The following is a 19,689-nucleotide window of genomic DNA, read 5'->3' on the forward strand; positions in this document are numbered from 1 at the left end:
TGAATACACGTAAACAGATCCTAGGAGTGCAACTGCTACCTGTTGGCATAAGCACAACTCCAACTGGAGTTCATGGCTCATTTCCAGGAGAAACTGCTATAGCATTCATTAGACTCTGAGTAAGCATATAACTGTCTGGTTTTGAATAACATGCACAGAAAAGACTAAGCTAAGTTGATAACAGTCTGACAGAATTTTGTGCCACAGGAATCTCATTTTAGATTTATATTTAGAGCATCAGGGCTAAGCAAGTGTGAGGGTTAAGGATGTTTACCATGGGGGGCTGAGAACAGTTAGTCGTCTAACTAGGCTGAAAACAATCTATCTTCAGTAGGGGTCACCAAAGTGTGGTCCACTGACTAATTATTTAAGAACAGAGAGCTAGGAGCCGGCACCATGGCACAGTGGGCTCAGCCTCCGCTGGTGGCGCTGACATCCCCACTTCCAATCCAGCTCTCTGCTGGTGGTCTCGGAAAGCAGAGGAAGATGGCACAAATGCTTGGGCCCCTGCACCCACCAAAGCTCCTGGCTTCTGGCCTAGGATGGCCCAACTTCAACTATTGCAGCTCTATGGGGAGTGAACCAGAGGATGGAAGACTTTTCTCTCTCTCTGTAACTCTCTCAGATAAGTAAATAAATCTTTAAAAAAGAGAGAGCTAGAATGTTTTATACATGCTTGCCATAATACTAACCTCATGCTTAAATGTCTGAAAAACATTTTGACAAATTATTTTGTGCCATATGAACTTGTGTGTCATTCAAATTTCAGTGTCCATAAAAAATGATGCATTAGAACACAAGCACATTCTTTCATTTATGCGTCAGCTCCAGCTACAACGGCAGAGTTAAGCAGGTGTGACAGCAACTGTATGGCCTGCATGTTGACTCTCTTTACATAAAAGGGTTGCTGACCCTGGCTCCAGAGACTGGGGGCACACCCTCGGGGCTAACAGACCATCTCTTCTGGGACAGAGAAGCTCCCTCACAGCTGGGGGCGGGGGGGAGCTGATGAGGGGCATACAATGCCAGGTGTCATTAAGTGCTACAATTCAAGGAAGACAACAGCCAAGATTCTGGATCACTTCCTCTGAAGCTACACCAGAAGACTGGACAAAGATCTTCTGGGTGGACAATCAGAGGCTGTGCTTGCCAGAGAAAACTGGTGTGGTGGTGCATGGAAGTATGGGAAATCGCCTGGTGCAGGAAGGGAAACAGAAGACAAGGCCTCGCCTGCCTGGGAAGCTGCCTCTCAGAGATTTCCTGTCTCAGAAACGAGAATCTGATGTGACTAAAGGGGTAGCAAGAGTTCTATCAACCATGTGCAAGCAGCAGAAGGTTTGGATCGTGTGGCTTTGCTCCCAGAGAGCGTGGTCATGGCTTGTACTGGGTTTTCCTCTGGATGGCTGTAACGACATTCTGCCTGGGCTGACTGTAGTGCAGACATGACTGACACACCTTCTTGGAGAGAACACTATGAGAGGGGAGAGAACGCTCACGAGAGACAAGGTCGCGGGGACAAAGACAACTCCGAAGAGGCTGCAGTCTGGGTGACGAGAGGGTGCTGCAAGCTCTGCCTGAGAGGCCGGAGAAGCCCTCCTGGGAGGAAAGGAAGGCGGCGTGGGGCTACAGATGAAGGAAGAGCAAGCGGGATTCAACGACAGGCCCGTCAGCTGGACACACGGGGAGAAGCGCAGGGCGGAGCAGAGGAGGGAAGCATGAGAGGACACGTGCTCTCTGCTACAGGGCATCTGTGGTGCTTGCTGAAGGCCACTGCCCCGACTGCAGTCAGAGCAGCAGGAGGGCAAAACGGGAGCAGCCCCGGCCGAGCCCCTGACACAGCGCAGCCCCGGCCGAGCCCCTGACACAGCTCAGCCCCGGCCCCTGACACAGCCAGCGCAGCCCCGGCCACGCCCCTGACACAGCTCAGCCCCGGCCGAGCCCCTGACACAGCGCAGGCCCGGCCCCTGACACAGCGCAGCCCCGGCCCCTGACACAGCGCAGCCCCGGCCATGCCCCTGACACAGCGCAGCCCCGGCCATGCCCCTGACACAGCGCAGCCCCAGCCACGCCCCTGACACAGCACTCCTGTCCCAACCAGACACACCCAGTTCTTGGTCTTACTTTAGTTGCTTGATCATCTGGGAATGCTTCTTCCTTTTCCTAATTATTCACATGATTCTCACTTCTGCTCTATTTATCTGACTATAGATTTTTTTTTTTTTTTTTTTTTGACAGGCAGAGTGGACAGTGAGAGAGAGACAGACAGAGAGAAAGGTCTTCCTTTGCCGTTGGTTCACCCTCCAATGGCTGCCGCGGCCGGCGCACCGCGCTGATCCAATGGCAGGAGCCAGGTACTTCTCCTGGTCTCCCATGGGGTGCAGGGCCCAAGCACTTGGCCATCCTCCACTGCACTCCCTGGCCACAGCAGAGAGCTGGCCTGGAAGAGGGGCAACCGGGACAGAATCCGGTGTCCTGACCGGGACTAGAACCCGGTGTGCCGGCGCCGCAAGGCGGAGGATTAGCCTAGTGAGCCGCGGCACTGGCTATAGATGCTTTTGTGGTATTTGTATATTTGTGTATTCCATCTGCATCTTTTTCCCCTCAACATTTCCTTTAGTCCTTCTGAGCTCTAGGTGAAGTCCTTGACTTTGCTTCTGATTTCACCAACTCAGTTTTCTGCAGTAGCCAATCTACCGTTTGCTGATCCTCCAGTTTTGTTACCCATTTAAAAAAAATGTTACTGCTTCATGACTGACTGTCATAGGCCCAATGTCTTGTTGACATCTGACAACCTTTTCCTGATTTTTATTGCCAATTTAATTTAGAGAGAGCTATTTCTTGTGACTTTTCAGAATAATGCCCTGCTTATCTTTTTAATTATGCAAGAGCCCAGTCCAGAAAACACTGTCGGCTTTCTGCTTCCTTGAGTCTTTTGTTTTAAATTGCTACCCAAGACCTCCACATGAGCACTCTGCCTTATTGTCTCTCTCTTTATCTCCGTGTAAGTGATCCAAGCCTTTTGATTTTATGTAAGAATGTTCCTTAAATCTAGCCTCTGTTCAACAAATTCGCTGTCATTCTTTCAGTCTAGACCCTTGGTCTAAATTATTTGCCATCAGCCTCTCCATCTTCAAATCCAAGTTTCAGGTCCCCCCAGAGCTTGCATCCTAAGAGGCATGCTACCTGGACAGCCCTTGGCCGAAACTGTCTATTCCTGGGTAGACGCTTGGTGCAGCAGGTTAAATCGCACCTTGGACACCCACACCCCATGCGGGAGTGCCTGGTTTGAGTCTCAGCTGCTTCACTTCCAATCCATACCTGTGGATGATGACTCAAGTGCTTGAGTCCCTGCTGCCTACCAGAGACCCAGACTTGAGTTCTAGCTTCTGGTTGCAGCCTGGCCCAGCCCTGACTGCTGTGGGAATTTGGGAAGTGAACTAGCAGATGGAAGATCTCTCTCCTGGAAGATCTCTCTCCTTCTGTCTGTCTTTCCCTATCACTGCCTTTCAAATCAAATGAAAATATTTTTTTTTTTAATTTCTACGGTAGAAAAATTAAAAATAGGAGCTGGGGCCAGCATCACAGAGCAGTGTGTAAAGCCACAGCCCATGATGCTTCCCCAAACGCCAGTTCTTGCCCTGGCCGCTCCACGCTCATGGCCTGGGACAGCAGTGGAAGATGGCCCAAGTGCTAGGGTCCCTGCACCCATATGGGAGACCCAGATGAAGCTCCTGGCTCCTGGATTCAACCTGGCCCAGCCCTGGCCATTGCAGCCATCTGGGAAGTGACTCAGCAGATAGAAGATCTCTCTCTGTCTAACTCTTTCAAATAAATAAACGAATATGATTTTCAACAACCCTATGCTATGGAGTACAAATGAGCTGAAGTGTCCACTAATGGGAATTTAAAAGGACATAGGTTCAAAATCCTGCTTGCAATCCTATAATCTGTGAACGTTTTAAAAACAGAGATGTGAAACCTACCCTATTTACTCAGCCACTCAGGGCCTCGGCGGTCAGCCCCCGCGGCAGTACTGTGCAAAGCCCTCATCTGGCCGCAAGGCCACCGTGGGAAAGTACACTCGAAGGGCCAGTCTAAAAACGCCACACCCTGAACTGCACAGAACCACAAAAACCTTCCCAAAGGAGGAATCGCAAGTTTCAGTAAACTTACCTAAGTGAGTTCATCTCTGACTTCTGATGAGATGAGTCACCGGCCACATGGCAAAGCTTTTGGGCTTGGAGTTTTGATTTGTTCTCTAATGAGTCTATTTTTTCTTTCATTAGTAACACTTCAGATTTTAATTCATATTTTTCATCTTCAAGCTAAAATTTAGATTAAAAAAAATTAATAGGTACGTATTTTTATTTTGCCAAGTAGGCACTTGTAATAATATTTCTAGAAGAAATATATTATCTTTAAGTCCTGCATGTCATTTTCTCTTTTCCTATCAGTGAAGTAAAAGAAGAGAGAAAAAAGTAAAAACTGAAAAGAACATCTCTGCTATACCAACAAAACAAGAAGGGAAGCTACCAACAGAGAAACTTCTGAAAATCACAGCAGAAAATCCTGTAACCCAAACACAAAATGGGCAAGACTGAAGGCGGAAACTAACTGAAGGAGGAAACTAAAGTTTCCCTGAAGGGCATAAAATATAACTTGACCTAATGTAAAAAACACCTATGTTTCTGGGTAGGAACACAATATTCTAAACATATTAAAATTTCCTCGATTTTAATTTCAATGAAATGGCAACACAAACTCCAATGGGGGTGCCTTAAATTTTATTCCAAAATTCATTTAGGAGAAAAGAGAAGTTAAAAAACAGGAAAAAATCTGGGGGAAGAAGAATGCAGATGGATTGCCTTGGGAGATACCAAAACACAAACCCGAAAGCTACCCCACCAGCAACAGCATCGTTTCACACTGAAGGAGGCAAGCAATCACGTGGAATCACGGGTGCTTTCGCAGCGTCCACTCACACCTCCTCCATGTTCCACCCAACCCCACTGTGGCAGCCCCGACTTTCCAGATGGTGCTCATGTCCCTGAGGAGGCAGAGCTGACCCCAGCTGAGAACCGCTGACCCACAGCAACCACACAAGCAGGCCACTGTGAAGATGCTCAATGCACAGATACCAAGTAGAGGGACAGGGTCGCGGCAGGCACAAGGACACTGTTCAAAATCAGTACTGATGCTCCTCAATAAACCCACTGTAAGCTGAAGAGCTCGTGAGTCAAGGCCACATGTAACACACCTCCCTACAGAACACCCTCGGCTTAGCAACCAGGACACTGCAGAGGGCCCACTGTTTCCCTTGGTGATCCCAGGGCTGACCGGCAGCCGCTGTTGCCCTACCTGAGCCATGAGAGGATGCCATGGCATAAGGTTAGCTTGAGGAAAGCCCAAATTTCAAAGTCATGGTCCTATTGTTTCTGCATCATCATAAGGTTGAAAATCTAGTTGAACTTTCTTGAGTTGAGGTTCTATATATACACTGGGATTCTCAGACTCCAGGTACCTCCTACCTCTTTCTAAAAAAAGTTTTCTTAGAAACAAAAAAAATAACCAAAAATAAAATAAAAACCCACAAACATACAATTAAAAAACTAAAATCCATAAAGGATTAGGCAACAAAGTCGTAATTTCCCAGAAAGTAAACAAAAGCCAAAATGATGATAAGAACTTATGGAATCTCTTCAGGAAGTCTAAAACCATCAGTAAAAAAGTTCTAGAGACACAGAATACTGGCGGAGAGGGGAAGATATTACTCAAGAAATTGAAAACAAGACAATGATCAAATCCTCAAACTTTTGCAAAACAATAATGTCTGAGAACTAGGAAACAGGACAGCACCTGACATCCGACAAACATTTAAAGACAATGTGGATAACATTCGAAATTTTTAGTGAAAAATAGCAGTAGCACAAAGGACCAAACCAAGACAGAAGAAATCATGGGACTGGACACAGGGCGGGAGGGAAAGCTGCAAGCCCACAGTGGCAGGAAGACGGAAAGTCGAGGCAGGGCGTCTCCCTGTCTCCACTCCTCCCACCTCGGGAAGTCACCAGGGGTGCTCAGGTCGGTACAGGCAGAGCCCGCAGCACCTGTGCGCTGGTCAGGAACAGGGCGGTGAAGGGAGCTGTTTCTGTGCATGAAAAGCCTTCCAGAACGCTGTGGGTGCATCTATACCAACAAGCGTTCATGTATGGTAACTACAAACAAAGTGAACACCTGGTTTCCGTCACCCCAGCTTAACAAAACACTGCACGAGTCCCTGGCTCTGCTGCGGAACAGCCCCGCCTCACACTGCCCTCCCTCTGCCCGCAGGAGCCACCTTCCTTGCGTTTCTTTCGCGTTCCCTATTTGTACAAATCCCCAAGCAACACGATGACTAGTTGTGCAGGAGTCTGATTTTACGTGAGTGGAATCACACTGCTGGTTTCTTCAGCACCTTGCTCTTCTGGGGCCACCTGCATGCACAGGAGTCATGAGCCATGTTGCTGTCAGCGGCGCCTACTCACTGTATCATTCCACTGCGTGAATTACCATCACTCATCTACTTTGCATGCAACTGACATCTCACTGATCTTGTTTTCTGGCCGGGAGTAAATATTTATGTTTGTGGGCCCTGAGGACTGTCACCTTACTGCACTGCAGCACCAAAGCACCACAGAAAACCCATCAACAAATAAGCACTTACAAAACGGACAGGAGGCTGCATTTGGCCCGGGGCCACATGTGGGGAGCAGCCTGGACTGAGTTACTGGAATTAGGACTTATTCTATGCATCTGCTCTCCCACAATATGGCGCTGGGAGAGAAGTAAACAGCTTCCGCACAGCTGCCTCCAGTTCAGCCAATAAACTGTAGGACTTGCTACTGATTGGAGGAGAGCAGCGTACTCGGCGTGTGGGCAGCCGAGTTGGGATTGGCAGAGGAGGACTATAAAGGAGGAGAGAGACGGCATGTGCCAGGAACATCTAAGGGGAACATCTAAGGGGAACACCTGTGCAGCCCCCGAGAGAGCCGGCCGGCGGTGTGCTGCTCCCCTGCGGAAGTGGGGAATGTGGCCAGGGGGAACTGCCCTTCCACGGAGGTGGAAGGGATAGTAGCCAACCCGGGAAGAACCAGCAGCAAACCCGGGGAGGGCCGAGCAGACGAAAGAACAGCGCAGGGTCCTGTGTCGTTCCTCCACGAAGAGGGGGAGCGACAGCCACAGTCTTGCTGGGCCCTACCTAGGCTGCAAACCTAGAAAAGGAACTGTTGGCTCACAGGTTCTGCCTTTGCTAGAAAAGACTAGATTGATCTATGATGGGCAAAGTTTGTACCCCCAGGGGCCACAAGTATTCGCTAATACTTGCTAAAACTGTGAATTTCTGGTGCCTCACAGTTAGAAAATTTCACTGTGCTTTTCATTCATATTTCCCCAATTACTGTGTCAGAACATTTTTTTTTTATAATTTCCAAAGTACAGCTTATGGATTACAATGGCTCCCCACCCCCATAACTTCCCTCCCATCCCCCGCTCTCTCTCCCCTTCCATTCACATCAAGATTCATTTTCAAATATCTTTATATACAGAAGACCAGTTTAGCACATATTAAGTAAAGATTTCAACAGTTTGCACCCACATAGAAACACAAAATGCAAAATACTGTTTGAGTACTAGTTATAGCATTAAATCACAATGTACAGCACATTAAGGACAGAGATCCTACATGAGGAGTAAGTGCACAGTGACTCCTGTTGTTGACTTACCAAATTGACACTCTTGTTTATGGCATCAATAATCACCCTAGGCTCTTGTCATGAGTTGCCAAGGCTATGGAAGCCTTTTGAGTTCACTGATTCTGATCATATTTAGGCAAGGTCGTAGTCAGAGTGGAAGTTCTCTCCTCCCTTCAGAGAGAGGTACCTCCTTCTCTGATGACCTGTTCTTTCCACTGGGATCTCACTCGCGGAGATCTTTCATTTAGTTGTTGTTGTTTTTTTTTTCCCCAAGAGTGTCTTGGCTTTCTATGCCTGAAATACTCTCATGAGCTTTTCAGCCGGATCCGAATGCCTTAAGGGCTGATTCTGAGGCCAGGGTGCTGTTTATGCTGTTTAGGACATCTGCCATTCTATGAGTCTGCTGTGTATCCCACTTCCCATGTTGGACTGTTCTCTCCCGTTTTTATTCTATCAGTTAGTATTTGCAGACACTAGTCTTGTTTATGTGATCCCTTTGACTCCCGGTCCTATCATTATGATCAACTGTGAACAGTAATTGATCACTTGGACTAGTGAGATGGCACTGGTACATGCCACCTTGATGGGACTGAATTGGAATCCCCTGGTATGTTTTAACTCTACCATTTGGGGCAAGTCCAACTGAGCATGTGCCAAATTGTACATCTCTTCCCTCTCTTATTCCCACTCTTATATTTAACAGGGATCACTTTTCATTTAAGTTTCAACACTTAAGAATAATTGTGTATTAGTTACAGAATTCAACCAATAGTATTAAGTAGAACAAACAAAAAAATACTAAAAGGGATAAAGTATTAAGTAGTTCATCAACAGGGCAAGGGCTGATCAAGTCACTGTTTCTCATAGTGTCCATTTCACTTCAACAGGTTTTCTTTTTGGTGCTCGGTTAGTTGTCACAGATCAGGGAGAACATATGATATTTGTCCCTTTGGGACTGGCTTAGTTCACTCAGCATGATGTGTTCCAGATTCCTCCCCATGTTGTTGCAAATGACCAGATTTCATTGTTTTTGACTGCTGTATAGTATTCTATAGAGTACATGTTCCATAATTTCTTTATCCAGTCTACTGTTGATGGGCATTTAGGTTGATTCCAGGTATTAGCTATTGTGAATTGAGCTGCAATAAACATTAAGGTGCAGAACGCTTTTTAGTTTGCCAATTTAATTTCCTTTGGGTAAATTCCAAGGAGTGGGATGGCTGGGTCGAACGGTAGGGTTATATTCAGGTTTCTGAGGAATCTCCAGACTGACTTCCATAGTGGCTTAACCAGTTTGCATTCCCACCAACAGTGGGTTAGTGTCCCTTTTTCCCCACATCCTCTCCAGCATCTGTTGTTGGTAGATTTCTGAATGTGAGCCATTCTAACCCGGGTGAGGTGAAACCTCATTGTGGTTTTGATTTGCATTTCCCTGATTGCTAGTGATCTTGAACATTTTTTCATGTGTGTTGGCCCTTCGGATTTCCTCCTTTGAAAAATGTCTATTGAGGTCCTTGGCCCATCTCTTAAGTGGGTTGTTTGTTTTGTTGTTGTGGAGTTTCTTGATCTCTTTGTAGATTCTGGTTATTTATCCTTTATCTGTAGCATAGTTTGTAGATATTTTTTCCCATTCTGTCGGTTGTCTCTTCACTCTCCTGACTGTTTCTTTTGCAGTACAGAAACTTCTCAGTTTGATGCAATCCCAATAGTTGATTTTGGCTTTGACTGCCTGTGCCTCCCGGGTCTTTTCCAAGAAGCCTTTGCCAGTGCTGATATCTTGCAGACTTTCTCCAATGCACTCTAATAATTTGATGGTGTCAGGTCGTAGATTTAGGTCTTTAATCCATGTTGAGTGGATTTTTGTGTAAGGTGTAAGGTAGGGGTCTTGCTTCATGCTTCTGCACGTGGAAATCCAGTTTTCCCAGCACCATTTATTGAATAGACTGTCCTTGCTCCAGGAATTGGTTTTAGATCCTTGATCAAATATAAGTTGGCTGTAGATGTTTGGATTGATTTCTGGTGTTTCAATTCTGTTCCATTGGTCTATCCATCTGTTTCTGTACCAGTACCATGCTGTTTTGATTATAACTGCCCTGTATTATGTCCTGAAGTCTGGTATTGTGATGCCTCCGGCTATGTTTTTGTTGTACAAAATTGCTTTAGCTATTCGAGGTCTCTTGCGTCTCCATATGAATTTCAGCATCGTTTTATCTAGATCTGTGAAGATTGTCTTTGGTATCTTGATTGATATTGCATTGAATTTATAAATTGCTTTTGGGAGAATGGACATTTTGATGATGTTGATTCTTCCAATCCATGAGCATGGAAGATTTTTCCATTTTTTGGTGTCCTCTTCTATTTCTTTCTTAAAGATTTTATAATTCTCATCATAGAGATTTTTAACGTCCTTGGTTAAGTTTATTCCAAGGTATTTGATTGTTTTTGTAGCTATTGTGAATGGGATTGATGTTAGCAGTTCTTTCTCAGCCGTGGCATTGCCTGTGTATACAAAGGCTGTTGATTTTTGTGCATTGATTTTATATCCTGCTACTTTGCCAAACTCTTCTATGAGTTCCAACAGTCTCTTAGTAGAGTTCTTTGGATCCCCTAAGTAAAGAATCATATCGTCTGCAAAGAGGGATAGTTTGACTTCTTCCTTCCCGATTTGTATCCCTTTAATTTCTTTTTCTTGCCTAATAGCTCTGGCTAGAACTTCCAGAACTATATTGAATAGCAGTGGTGAGAGTGGGCATCCCTGTCTGGTACCAGATCTCAGTGGAAATGCTTCCAACTTTTCCCCATTCAATAGGATGCTGGCCGTGGGTTTTTCATAAATTGCTTTGATTGTATTGAGGAATGTTCCTTCTATACCCAATTTGCTTAGAGTTTTCATCATGAAAGGGTGTTGAATTTTATTGAATGCTTTCTCTGCATCTATTGAGATAATCACATGGTTTTTCTTCTGCAGTCTGTTAATGTGGTGTATCACACTGATTGATTTGTGAACACTGAACCATCCCTGCATACCAGGGATGAATCCCACTTGGTCTGGGTGGATGATTTTTCTGATGTGTTGTTGTATTCTATTGGCGAGAATTTTATTGAGGATTTTTGCATCTATGTTCATCAGGGATATTGGTCTGTCATTCTCTTTCAGTGCTGCATCTTTTTCCGGCTTAGGAATTAAGGTGATGCTGGCTTCATAGAAAGAATTTGGGAGGACTCCCTCTTTTCCGATTGTTCTGAATAGTTTGAGGAGAACTGTAGTTAGTTCTTCTTTAAATGTCTGGTAGAATTCAGCAGTGAATCCATCTGGTCCTGGACTTTTCTTTGTTGGCAGGCCCTTTATTACTGTTTCAATTTCTGTCTCAGTTATGGGTCTAGTTAGGTTTTCTATGTCTTCATGGTTCAATTTAGGTAGATTGCATGTGTCCAGGAATCTATCCATTTCTGATAGATTTCCCTGTTTGCTGGCATACAACTCTTTGTAGTAATTTTTGATTCTAGCCGACATTGCTGCCGACCCCGTGTGCATGCACACACCAAGAACACCGCGCCAACCCCCCCCCACCCCGCCATCGGAGGGGGCGCACGGGGTCAGCGGCAATGTCATCTAGAATTATCAGAACATCTGTTTATTAGCCATTTGTAAACCCTTCCTTGGCTAAGTATCTATTCACATCTTCTGCTGATCTGGGGAAATCAAGTGTAAATGTGTCATGAGTTGTTTGCTCAATTAGTGTGTGTATTTTTTTTTTTTTTTTGTAGTTTATAGTTATTAGGTACTCCTATTTATCCATGTTTTTCTTGAGGAAATAAACTTATTTGTGCTTGTGTCTTGTTCAGGAGCAAACACTGATACCAGACACTGGCTAGCTAGCTGTGGGATCCTGGGCAAATTTTCCCTCTGCCTCAGTTTCCTTACCTACAAAATGAGGAGGATATTAACATTTACTTCATATGATTGCTGTGAGAATTAAAATTATATAAAATATTGAGAAAGTACCTGACATAGCAAAGTGCCATGTAAATGCTGCTATTATTATTTATTCAAGATGATAAAGATGTTCTCCTGCATTTCTTTAAAATACATCGTTGTTTTGGGGTAGGTTTTTGGCCTGGTGGTTAAGACACTGGCCAAATGAATGACCGTTATCATCCCATATCGTCAGAGTAGCTGGGTTTGGGTCCTAGCTTCAATATGTATTCTAGCTTCTAGCTAATGTGCACCCTGGAAGGCAGCAGGTGATGGCTTAAGCAGCTGTGTCCCTGTCACCATGTGGGAGACCTGGATGGGGTTTTGGTTCCCATCTTTGGCCTGACTCAGCCCTAGGTGTTGTAGGCATTTGGGGAGTGGACCAACACACTGGGGCTCTGTCTCTGCCTAATTGAAAAAAAAAATAATAAAGTAGAGATTTGAATATGCCAAGCTACAAGTAGACCTGAGCTGATTTGGGGTACAGTACATGTACAGCAGGATCCAATTACTGAATGTGCATCCCTTTCCCCTGGACCTGGGTTTCTTTACAGATCAGGTTTCCTGCTATCTATAGGCTTGCTCTCAACTGAGTTTTATCTCTGTCTTCAAATCCCAGCCTCAGTTACAGCTCTGAAGTCTCCAAGTCTGGGAGGGAGGGTGGGCCCAGCACCATGTTCCTCCTCTTTAAAACTGCTGTGTGATCTTCTGCCCCTTGCGCCCATGTTATCGTTACCAGTTTTCACTCACACACACACACACACACTCACTTTCTCTCCTGTCCCTCACACACACACATTCCCTCCCCCCCACCCCAGACACACCCTTCTTGGGATTTCAGCTGGAACTACCTTGACTCCATAGATGACTTTGGGGAGAATTGATCGCCTTCTCAATAGTATTTCTCTCCACTTATTTAGGCTTTCTCAAATGTCTTTCAATAAGGCAGCACAAGGCTTTTAATACAGATCCGACAAACTCATCCATAGGTGCCTTGTATTACTTATCACCACTAAAACCGATTACACTGTGCGTTTTGCATCAGAGAATTTCTGTATTTTCATATTAGCTAGAAACTTTCAGTCACTATCTCTTCAAATATTGTCTCTCCCACATTCTATTACACTTTTCTCAAATTCTGACCAAATAATGATATGTTCACACCTTCTCATTCCTATTCTCTAACATTCTATGTCTCTCATATCTTCTATCTCCTAATCTCTTTCTAATGACTTCCAGTACTTTCTTCAGATGTATTTTCCAGTTTACTAATTCTTCCCTTCAGCTTCTGTGAGTGATAAGGATCAGACTTACCCTCCTGCCCAAAATAACTTAAAAATTAATACACAAAATAAGAATTTTAAGACACTACGCACTGGAAAAGTATGAACAGGGACCAGCACCACTGCCTGCAACGCTGTTTTGAGCACTGGTTGCTCTGCTTCCCAGCCAGCTTCCTGCTGCTAACATGCCTTGGGAGACAGCCAAAGATGGGCACTTGGGGCCCTGCCACCCATGTGGGGAGCTGGGTGGAGCTTCAGGAGCGTGGCACAGGCCTGGCTGTTGCGGCTATTGGGGAGTGAACACTGACTGGGAGAGCTCCTTCTCCATCTTTCCGCCTTGCAACGACAGGAAAGAAAGGTGGTGAGCGTCCTGCCTGCAGCACCTCCAGGCGGAGACACAGGGACAGGAACTCTAAGTTCCTAAGACAGGACTGAGTCGGGGAGGGCAGGAGTTGGCAGGTGGACAGTGGATTAGAACTGCACAGAGGCCGGTGCCACGGCTCACTAGGCTAATCCTCCACCTTGCAGCGCCGGCACACCAGGTTCTAGTCCCGGTCTGGGTGCCGGATTCTGTCCTGGTTCTCCTCTTCCAGGTCAGCTCTCTGCTGTGGCCCGGGAGTGCAGTGGAGGATGACCCAAGTGCTTGGGCCCTGCACCCCATGGGAGACCAGGAGAGGCACCTGGCTGCTGTCTTCGGATCAGCGCGGTGCGCTGGCCACAGCATGCCAGCTGCAGTGGTCACTGAAGGGTGAACCAACGGAAAAGGAAGACCTTTCTCTCTGTCTCTCTCTCTCACTGTCCACTCTGCCTGTCAAAAAAAAAAAAAAAAAAAAAAAAAAAAAAAAAAAAAACCTGCACAGAGTCAGAACTCCAGACGGCTGAGATGTGGCCCCCAGGAGTCTTCAGCCAAGGCTAGGGGAAGAACCATCAAAGAATAAGAGGGAACAATATTCAGGTCTCTTGAAGGGCCAGGAATGCTTCCTGTTCCCACTAGCCATTTCAAAAATCTAGTAATTTACAGGGCAACAGGCTGCATACTCAAAAGGGTTTTTAAACAGTGTTGAAAGAGATCAGCCTAAGACTAAATACTACAATGAAGCTTAAAAACAGGACAAAAAGGGATCAGGGAGGAGTATTAGAGGAATACAACTATCCAGCAACCAAGAGGTAAAATTCACAATGTCTGGGGGCTGGCGCTGTGGCATAGCAAGTGAGGCCACTGCCTGCAGTGCCGGCATCCTATATGGGTGCCGGTTCAAGTCCTGGCTGCTCCACTTCCTATCCAGCTCTCTGCTATGGCCTGGGAAAGCAGCAGAAGATGGCCCAGGTCCTTGGGCCCCTGCACCCACTTGAGAGACCTGGAGGAAGCTCCAGGCTCTTGGCTTTGGATTGGCTCATCTCCAGCCGTTGTGGCCATTTGGGGAGTGAACCAGCGGACAGAAGACCTCTCTCTGTCTCTGCCTCTGCCTCTGTAACTCTACCATTTAAATAAATAAATAAATCTTTAAAAAAATTTCACAATGTCTAGCATCTGATATAAAATTAGTAGTAAGGAATAAAAGCAATAAGATATAAACCCAGGATGAGGAGAAAAATGAAGCAACTCAAATGACAGAATTGAAAGGCAAATAAATTCCAAGAATGAAGACAACTATAAAAACTAGCCAAAATGAAAGCGGTAAGCGGCTGTCAGGAAACATACCAAACTGTCACACGCTCTGTCCCTAGACAGCACCTCTGGTCCTCAGCATCTGGGGCTTCCACCTTCATGAGTTCTACCGACCTTGGATCATGTGGCATGCAGTCAGGCCTACGATGGCTGCATGTGTGCTGAACATAAATAGCTGTGTGTGTGTGTGTGTGCGCACATGTGTGTATGTGTTTTAAATCTGAGAGGGGGAGAGAGTGAGTTGGAGGTGGGGGGTGGGGGTAGGGGGTGGGGCATACTCTCACTTGCAGGTTTTATGCCCCAAATGCTCACAATGGCCAGGACTAGGCCAGGACCAAAGTTAGAAGCTGGGAGCTCATTCCAGGTCTCTCATGTGGGTAGCAAGGACCCAACTGATGCAACAAGAACATAAGCCTCAGCCATTTCAAGTTCTTGTTATGTCTGCCTTCTTTCAAGAGACCAGTTCAGGGGCCGGCACTGTGGCATAGCAGGTAAAGCCATCACCTACAGTGCCGGAATCCAATATGGGCACTGGTTCAAGTCTCAGATGCTCCACTTCCAATCCAGCTCTCTGCTGTGGCCTGGGAAAGCAGTAGAAGATGGCCCAAGTCCTTAGGCCACTGCACACGCGTGGGAGACCCGGAGGAAGCTCCTGGCTTCGGATCAGTGCGGCTCCAGCCACTGTGGCCAACTGGAGAGTGAACCAGTAGATAGAAGACCTCTCTCCCTCTCTCTCTTTCTGCCTCTCCTTCTCTATGTAACTTTATCAAATACATAAATAAATCTTTAAAAAAAAAAAAAAAGACCAGTTCAGTCTCACACCCCACTGTCCCCACCCAACCCTCTGCATTCTTCCCCAGATTTGGAAGCCTGCAGGCCAAACTTGAAGAACCTGTATGAAGGAATTCACTGCCCCATTCACAAAGATATTAAAAAGCCCAGCCCCTGGGGGCTGAGCTGTCTGCCACATGTTCAGTCTGTGCGCACGCTGGCAGCTGGTCACCCACCTCTGCAGCTTTATTTTCTTTGAATAGATTTGGTCTGGCTGTGAGTTCATATTCTGTCCCCTCTCTGTTCTGTGCCCCTTTTCCTTACACCAACTACCTGGGCCATCACCGCTGCCTGCCGGAGTCCGCATGAGTAAGAGTCTGGACATGTGAGACACAGCTGAATGATGGAACCCAGCTACTACTCACATAAGGGACGCAGGTATCTTAGCAGCTAGGCCAAATGTCTACTCACAGATTTTTTTTTTCTTGTCATTATTCACTAAGCAATACAGCATGACAACTACTTATACAGCACTTATATTGTATTAGGTAGTATTAGTAACCTAGAGATTATTTAAATATATAGGAGATGGGGTAGGGAATTGGCACAGCAGTTAAGTCACTGCTTGGGGTGTCTGCATCCTGTACTGGAGTGCCTGGTTCGAGCCCCAGTTCCTCCACTTCCAATCTAGCTTCTTGCTAATGCAGGGAGGTAAGTATTTGGGTTCTTGTCTCCTACATGGGCCATCTGGGTGAGTTTCAGGCTCTTGGTTTTAAGTTGGCCCAGCCCTGACTATTGCAGGCATTCAGGGAGTGAAGCAGCGGGTGGAAGATCTGTCTCTCTCTCTGCCTTTCAAATAAAAAACAAAATAAATAAAATTTTCAGTCCATTTCATATAAGAAACTTAAGCATCCATGGATTTTGGCATACATGGGGATCCTGGAATCAATTCCCTATGTAGCCTGATGGGCAACTGTAATAAAGAAAGTTTCAATCTGCATTATATTTTTTTTACAAGAGCAAAGAAATAATCATAGCTAATACCTACTGAGTGCCAGGCAATACGCCAAGCACTCTTCTAAGTTCTTCACATGTATTAACTCATTTAATTGTCACAGAAACCCTGAGGTAAATATGAACTCTACTCCTATCTTACAAACAAGGAAACCAAGGGACAGAAAGGAAAAGTGACTTGCCCACAGCAAGCAGGAGGCAGACATGAAATGCACCCCAGTTCTCAGCATTCAGTGCACACAGTCCTCACCACTGTTACACAGCATTTCCAGCGTAACATCTTACAATATTAGAAACACACAGTTGGGACCAGTATTTGGTACAGCAGGTCAAGCCACTGCCTGCCACACCAGCATCCCATATGAGCACCAGTTCAAGTCCCAGCTGCTCCACTTCCATCCAGCTCCCTGCTAATGCACCTGGGAGGGCAGGAGAAAATCCCCAAGTGCGTGTGCCCCTGCACCCACATGGGAGACCTGGATGAAGCTCCTGGCTCTGGCTTCAGCCTGGCCCAGCCCTGGTTGTTGCAGGCATTTGGGGAATGAACCAGTGCACAGAGGATCTCGGGTGTCTCTCTCTCTTTCTTTCTCTCTGCCTTTCAAATAAATAAATAAATCAAACAAATTTTTAAACTATAACTAGCATAATCATTCATATAACAAAATATACCCCAAGTACAGTATGATAAATTACCTGATGATTAACACGTGTCAAATGATCAATAGTTTTCTCTAATTCTGATTTTCCAAAAAGATTCATTTCCTGGATATTCTGAAAGAAAATTTCACAGAAAATATTCATTTACATCAAAGAATAAAACAGTACCAAACTAAGCAATGCAAGCCTATAGCACTATCAAATTCTATTTGTCTTTTCATAAATCATAGACAAGTTTTAGAAAGAATATCGTGGCCGGCGCCGCGGCTCACTAGGCTAATCCTCCGCCTTGCGGCGCCAGCACACCGGGTTCTAGTCCCGGTTGGGGCGCCAGATTCTGTCCCGGTTGCCCCTCTTCCAGGCCAGCTCTCTGCTGTGGCCAGGGAGTGCAGTGGAGGATGGCCCAAGTGCTTGGGCCCTGCACCCCATGGGAGACCAGGAGGAAGCACCTGGCTCCTGGCTTTGGATCAGCGCAGTGCACCGTCTGTGGCGGCCATTGGAGGGTGAACCAACGGCAAAAGGAAGACCTTTCTCTCTCTCTCTCTCACTGTTCACTCTGCCTGTCAAAAAAAACAAAACAAAAAAAAAACAACAAAAAAAAACGAAAGAATATCGTTATAAATTTTATAAAAACAATGCTTTTGATTAAAAAAGCAAGCATAATAGGGTCTTAGCTTTTATACTTTCTACCTTCGTGTGCGACGGTAGTGAAGACACACACTGGTATGGATTCATCTGTATGGATTTACAGAGACTGATTATCAGAACAGTATACAGGAAGAAGACCAGCAGGTTAGGCAACCAGCTACAAAGTATGACCTCACAAGAGGAGACAGAGGAACGATGAGATCGCAAAGACACAGGACACAGCCTGACAGGGCCACGCAAGAGCTCAGACGCTCGAGAATGGCTGTATAGGCCAGCACCTCAACACAGGGCTGCTCCTGGTTATCTTACCCAGCTCCTGCCGCTGCCAAGTCTGGGGTAAGTGGTATAACCTGCTGGTCACTAAGAGTTTTTCTAATGTGGATTCTTACTTCATCCATGCTACTAAAATCAAATGAATAAAAACATGTGATGCTTGGATTATCTGTTTGGTTGAAGGGTCACTGTGCTGTATTTACTTACTAAATCATTCAACTGGGACTGGCACTGCAGCACAGCCAGGAGAGCTGTCACTTGTGACACCCACACCCCATCCCGTAGCAGAGTGCCAGCTAGGAACTACAGATACTCCACTGTTGATCCGGTTTCCTGATAATGTTCCTGGAAAGGCAGTGGATTGTGACCCAGGTACTTGGGCCCCTGCCATCCATGTGGGAGATGCAGACGGAGTTTCTGGCTCCTGGCTCAGTCTGACCCCGACCTGGCTGTTGTGGGCATCTGAGGAGTGAAACAGTGGATGGAAGATTCCCTTTGTCTCTATCACTCTTTCAAATAAACCTTTTTAAGAAAATCATTCAACTGAGTACATACTCTGTACCAAGCACCAAGCAGAGACTAAGGTCTCTGCCTTCAGAAATATGACAGCCTAACAGAAAAGATACTTTAAAGAAGAGGTTAAATTAAAACCCAGAAATATTCCACTAGGAAAAGGAATTGCACAGCAATCTGTCAAAACGAAACCTAGAATCTAGTTTCCTGACTGAGGAAGCCAGGTATAATCTGAACGTCCAGCCTGCAGGCTGTGTAAGGCCTACAAGATCGTTTGGTCTGGACTTGCCACAGCAATCACAGGCAGGGCTCAAAATCCAAAAAATCTACAGCTAATTTTTAAGTTGATAAGTTTGTACAGCCTGTGAATGATGTTATAAATTGTCCAAATGACCCTTAGTAGAAAAAAGGTTCTCCATCCTGACTTCAAGAGTGAATAGGAATTTTCTGGACTCGGGGTTTGGAAGGAATATTTTGAAGTCTATGTTAGAAGGTTAGAGGCAAGAAAATCCTATTACATCTGGAGCCTTGAGAAAAAGGTGGATGAGGACCTGGGGTGGGGGTGGGGGTGTTTAGCTCTTAAAGTAGGCAAAGGCCAATCACTGAAGTCCTTGAAAACAGTTAATGGATTTCAAATAGGAAGTGAATTGACAAGATTTGTATCTCTGAAGAGGACTCTAAAGGCAGTGTTGAATATACATTTGGGATGAGCAACATCAAGCGCAGAGGCAGGTGAGAGGATAATGACCAGACAGGATGGTAGCGGGGAACAGAAACACAGAGACTCTAGGGAAAGTTACATGAGCTCAGGAGCCAGATCCTCACAACTCATCTCAGATAACCCTAACAACACTAGTACCTTTCCCTTCTTTAAAAAAAATTTATTTGAAGGGCAGAGACAGAAACAGAGAGATAAAGAGAGGGAGAGAGACTTCTCATACCTGCTGATTCACTCCCCAAATGCCTGCAATAGCTGGGGTTGGGGCTGGGCCAGGCCAAGGTTGAGAATCCGAAACTCAATCTGGATCTCCCATATGGATGGCAGGGATTCAAGAACCTCAGCCTGACCTGCTGCCTCCCAGGGTATACATTAGCAGGAAGCTGGAATCAGAAGTGGAGCCAGGACTAACTCAGGCAGGCATCCAGAGTACTGTG

At 45.8% G+C, this 19,689-nt stretch overlaps 1 protein-coding gene across 8 annotated transcripts in view; it reads right to left on the minus strand.

Moving 5' to 3' along the window:
* Positions 1-19,689, minus strand: part of CEP135 (centrosomal protein 135) — a 79,798-nt gene that overhangs the window by 21,436 nt on the left and 38,673 nt on the right. For all 8 annotated transcript variants that reach the window (XR_011378472.1, XM_051820255.2, XM_070048092.1 and 5 more), the window contains 2 exons: positions 17,137-17,214; positions 4,174-4,325 (listed from right to left, as the gene is read on the minus strand). Coding sequence is in view for 7 of the 8 variants with exons in the window: in XM_051820255.2 (XP_051676215.2) it covers positions 4,174-4,325; positions 17,137-17,214 (230 nt within the window). In the remaining variant the exon portion in view is untranslated. The remainder of the gene's footprint in view (positions 1-4,173; positions 4,326-17,136; positions 17,215-19,689) is intronic.

This window comes from Oryctolagus cuniculus, chromosome 8, assembly GCF_964237555.1.
Source record: "Oryctolagus cuniculus chromosome 8, mOryCun1.1, whole genome shotgun sequence".
Lineage (NCBI taxonomy): Eukaryota > Metazoa > Chordata > Mammalia > Lagomorpha > Leporidae > Oryctolagus > Oryctolagus cuniculus.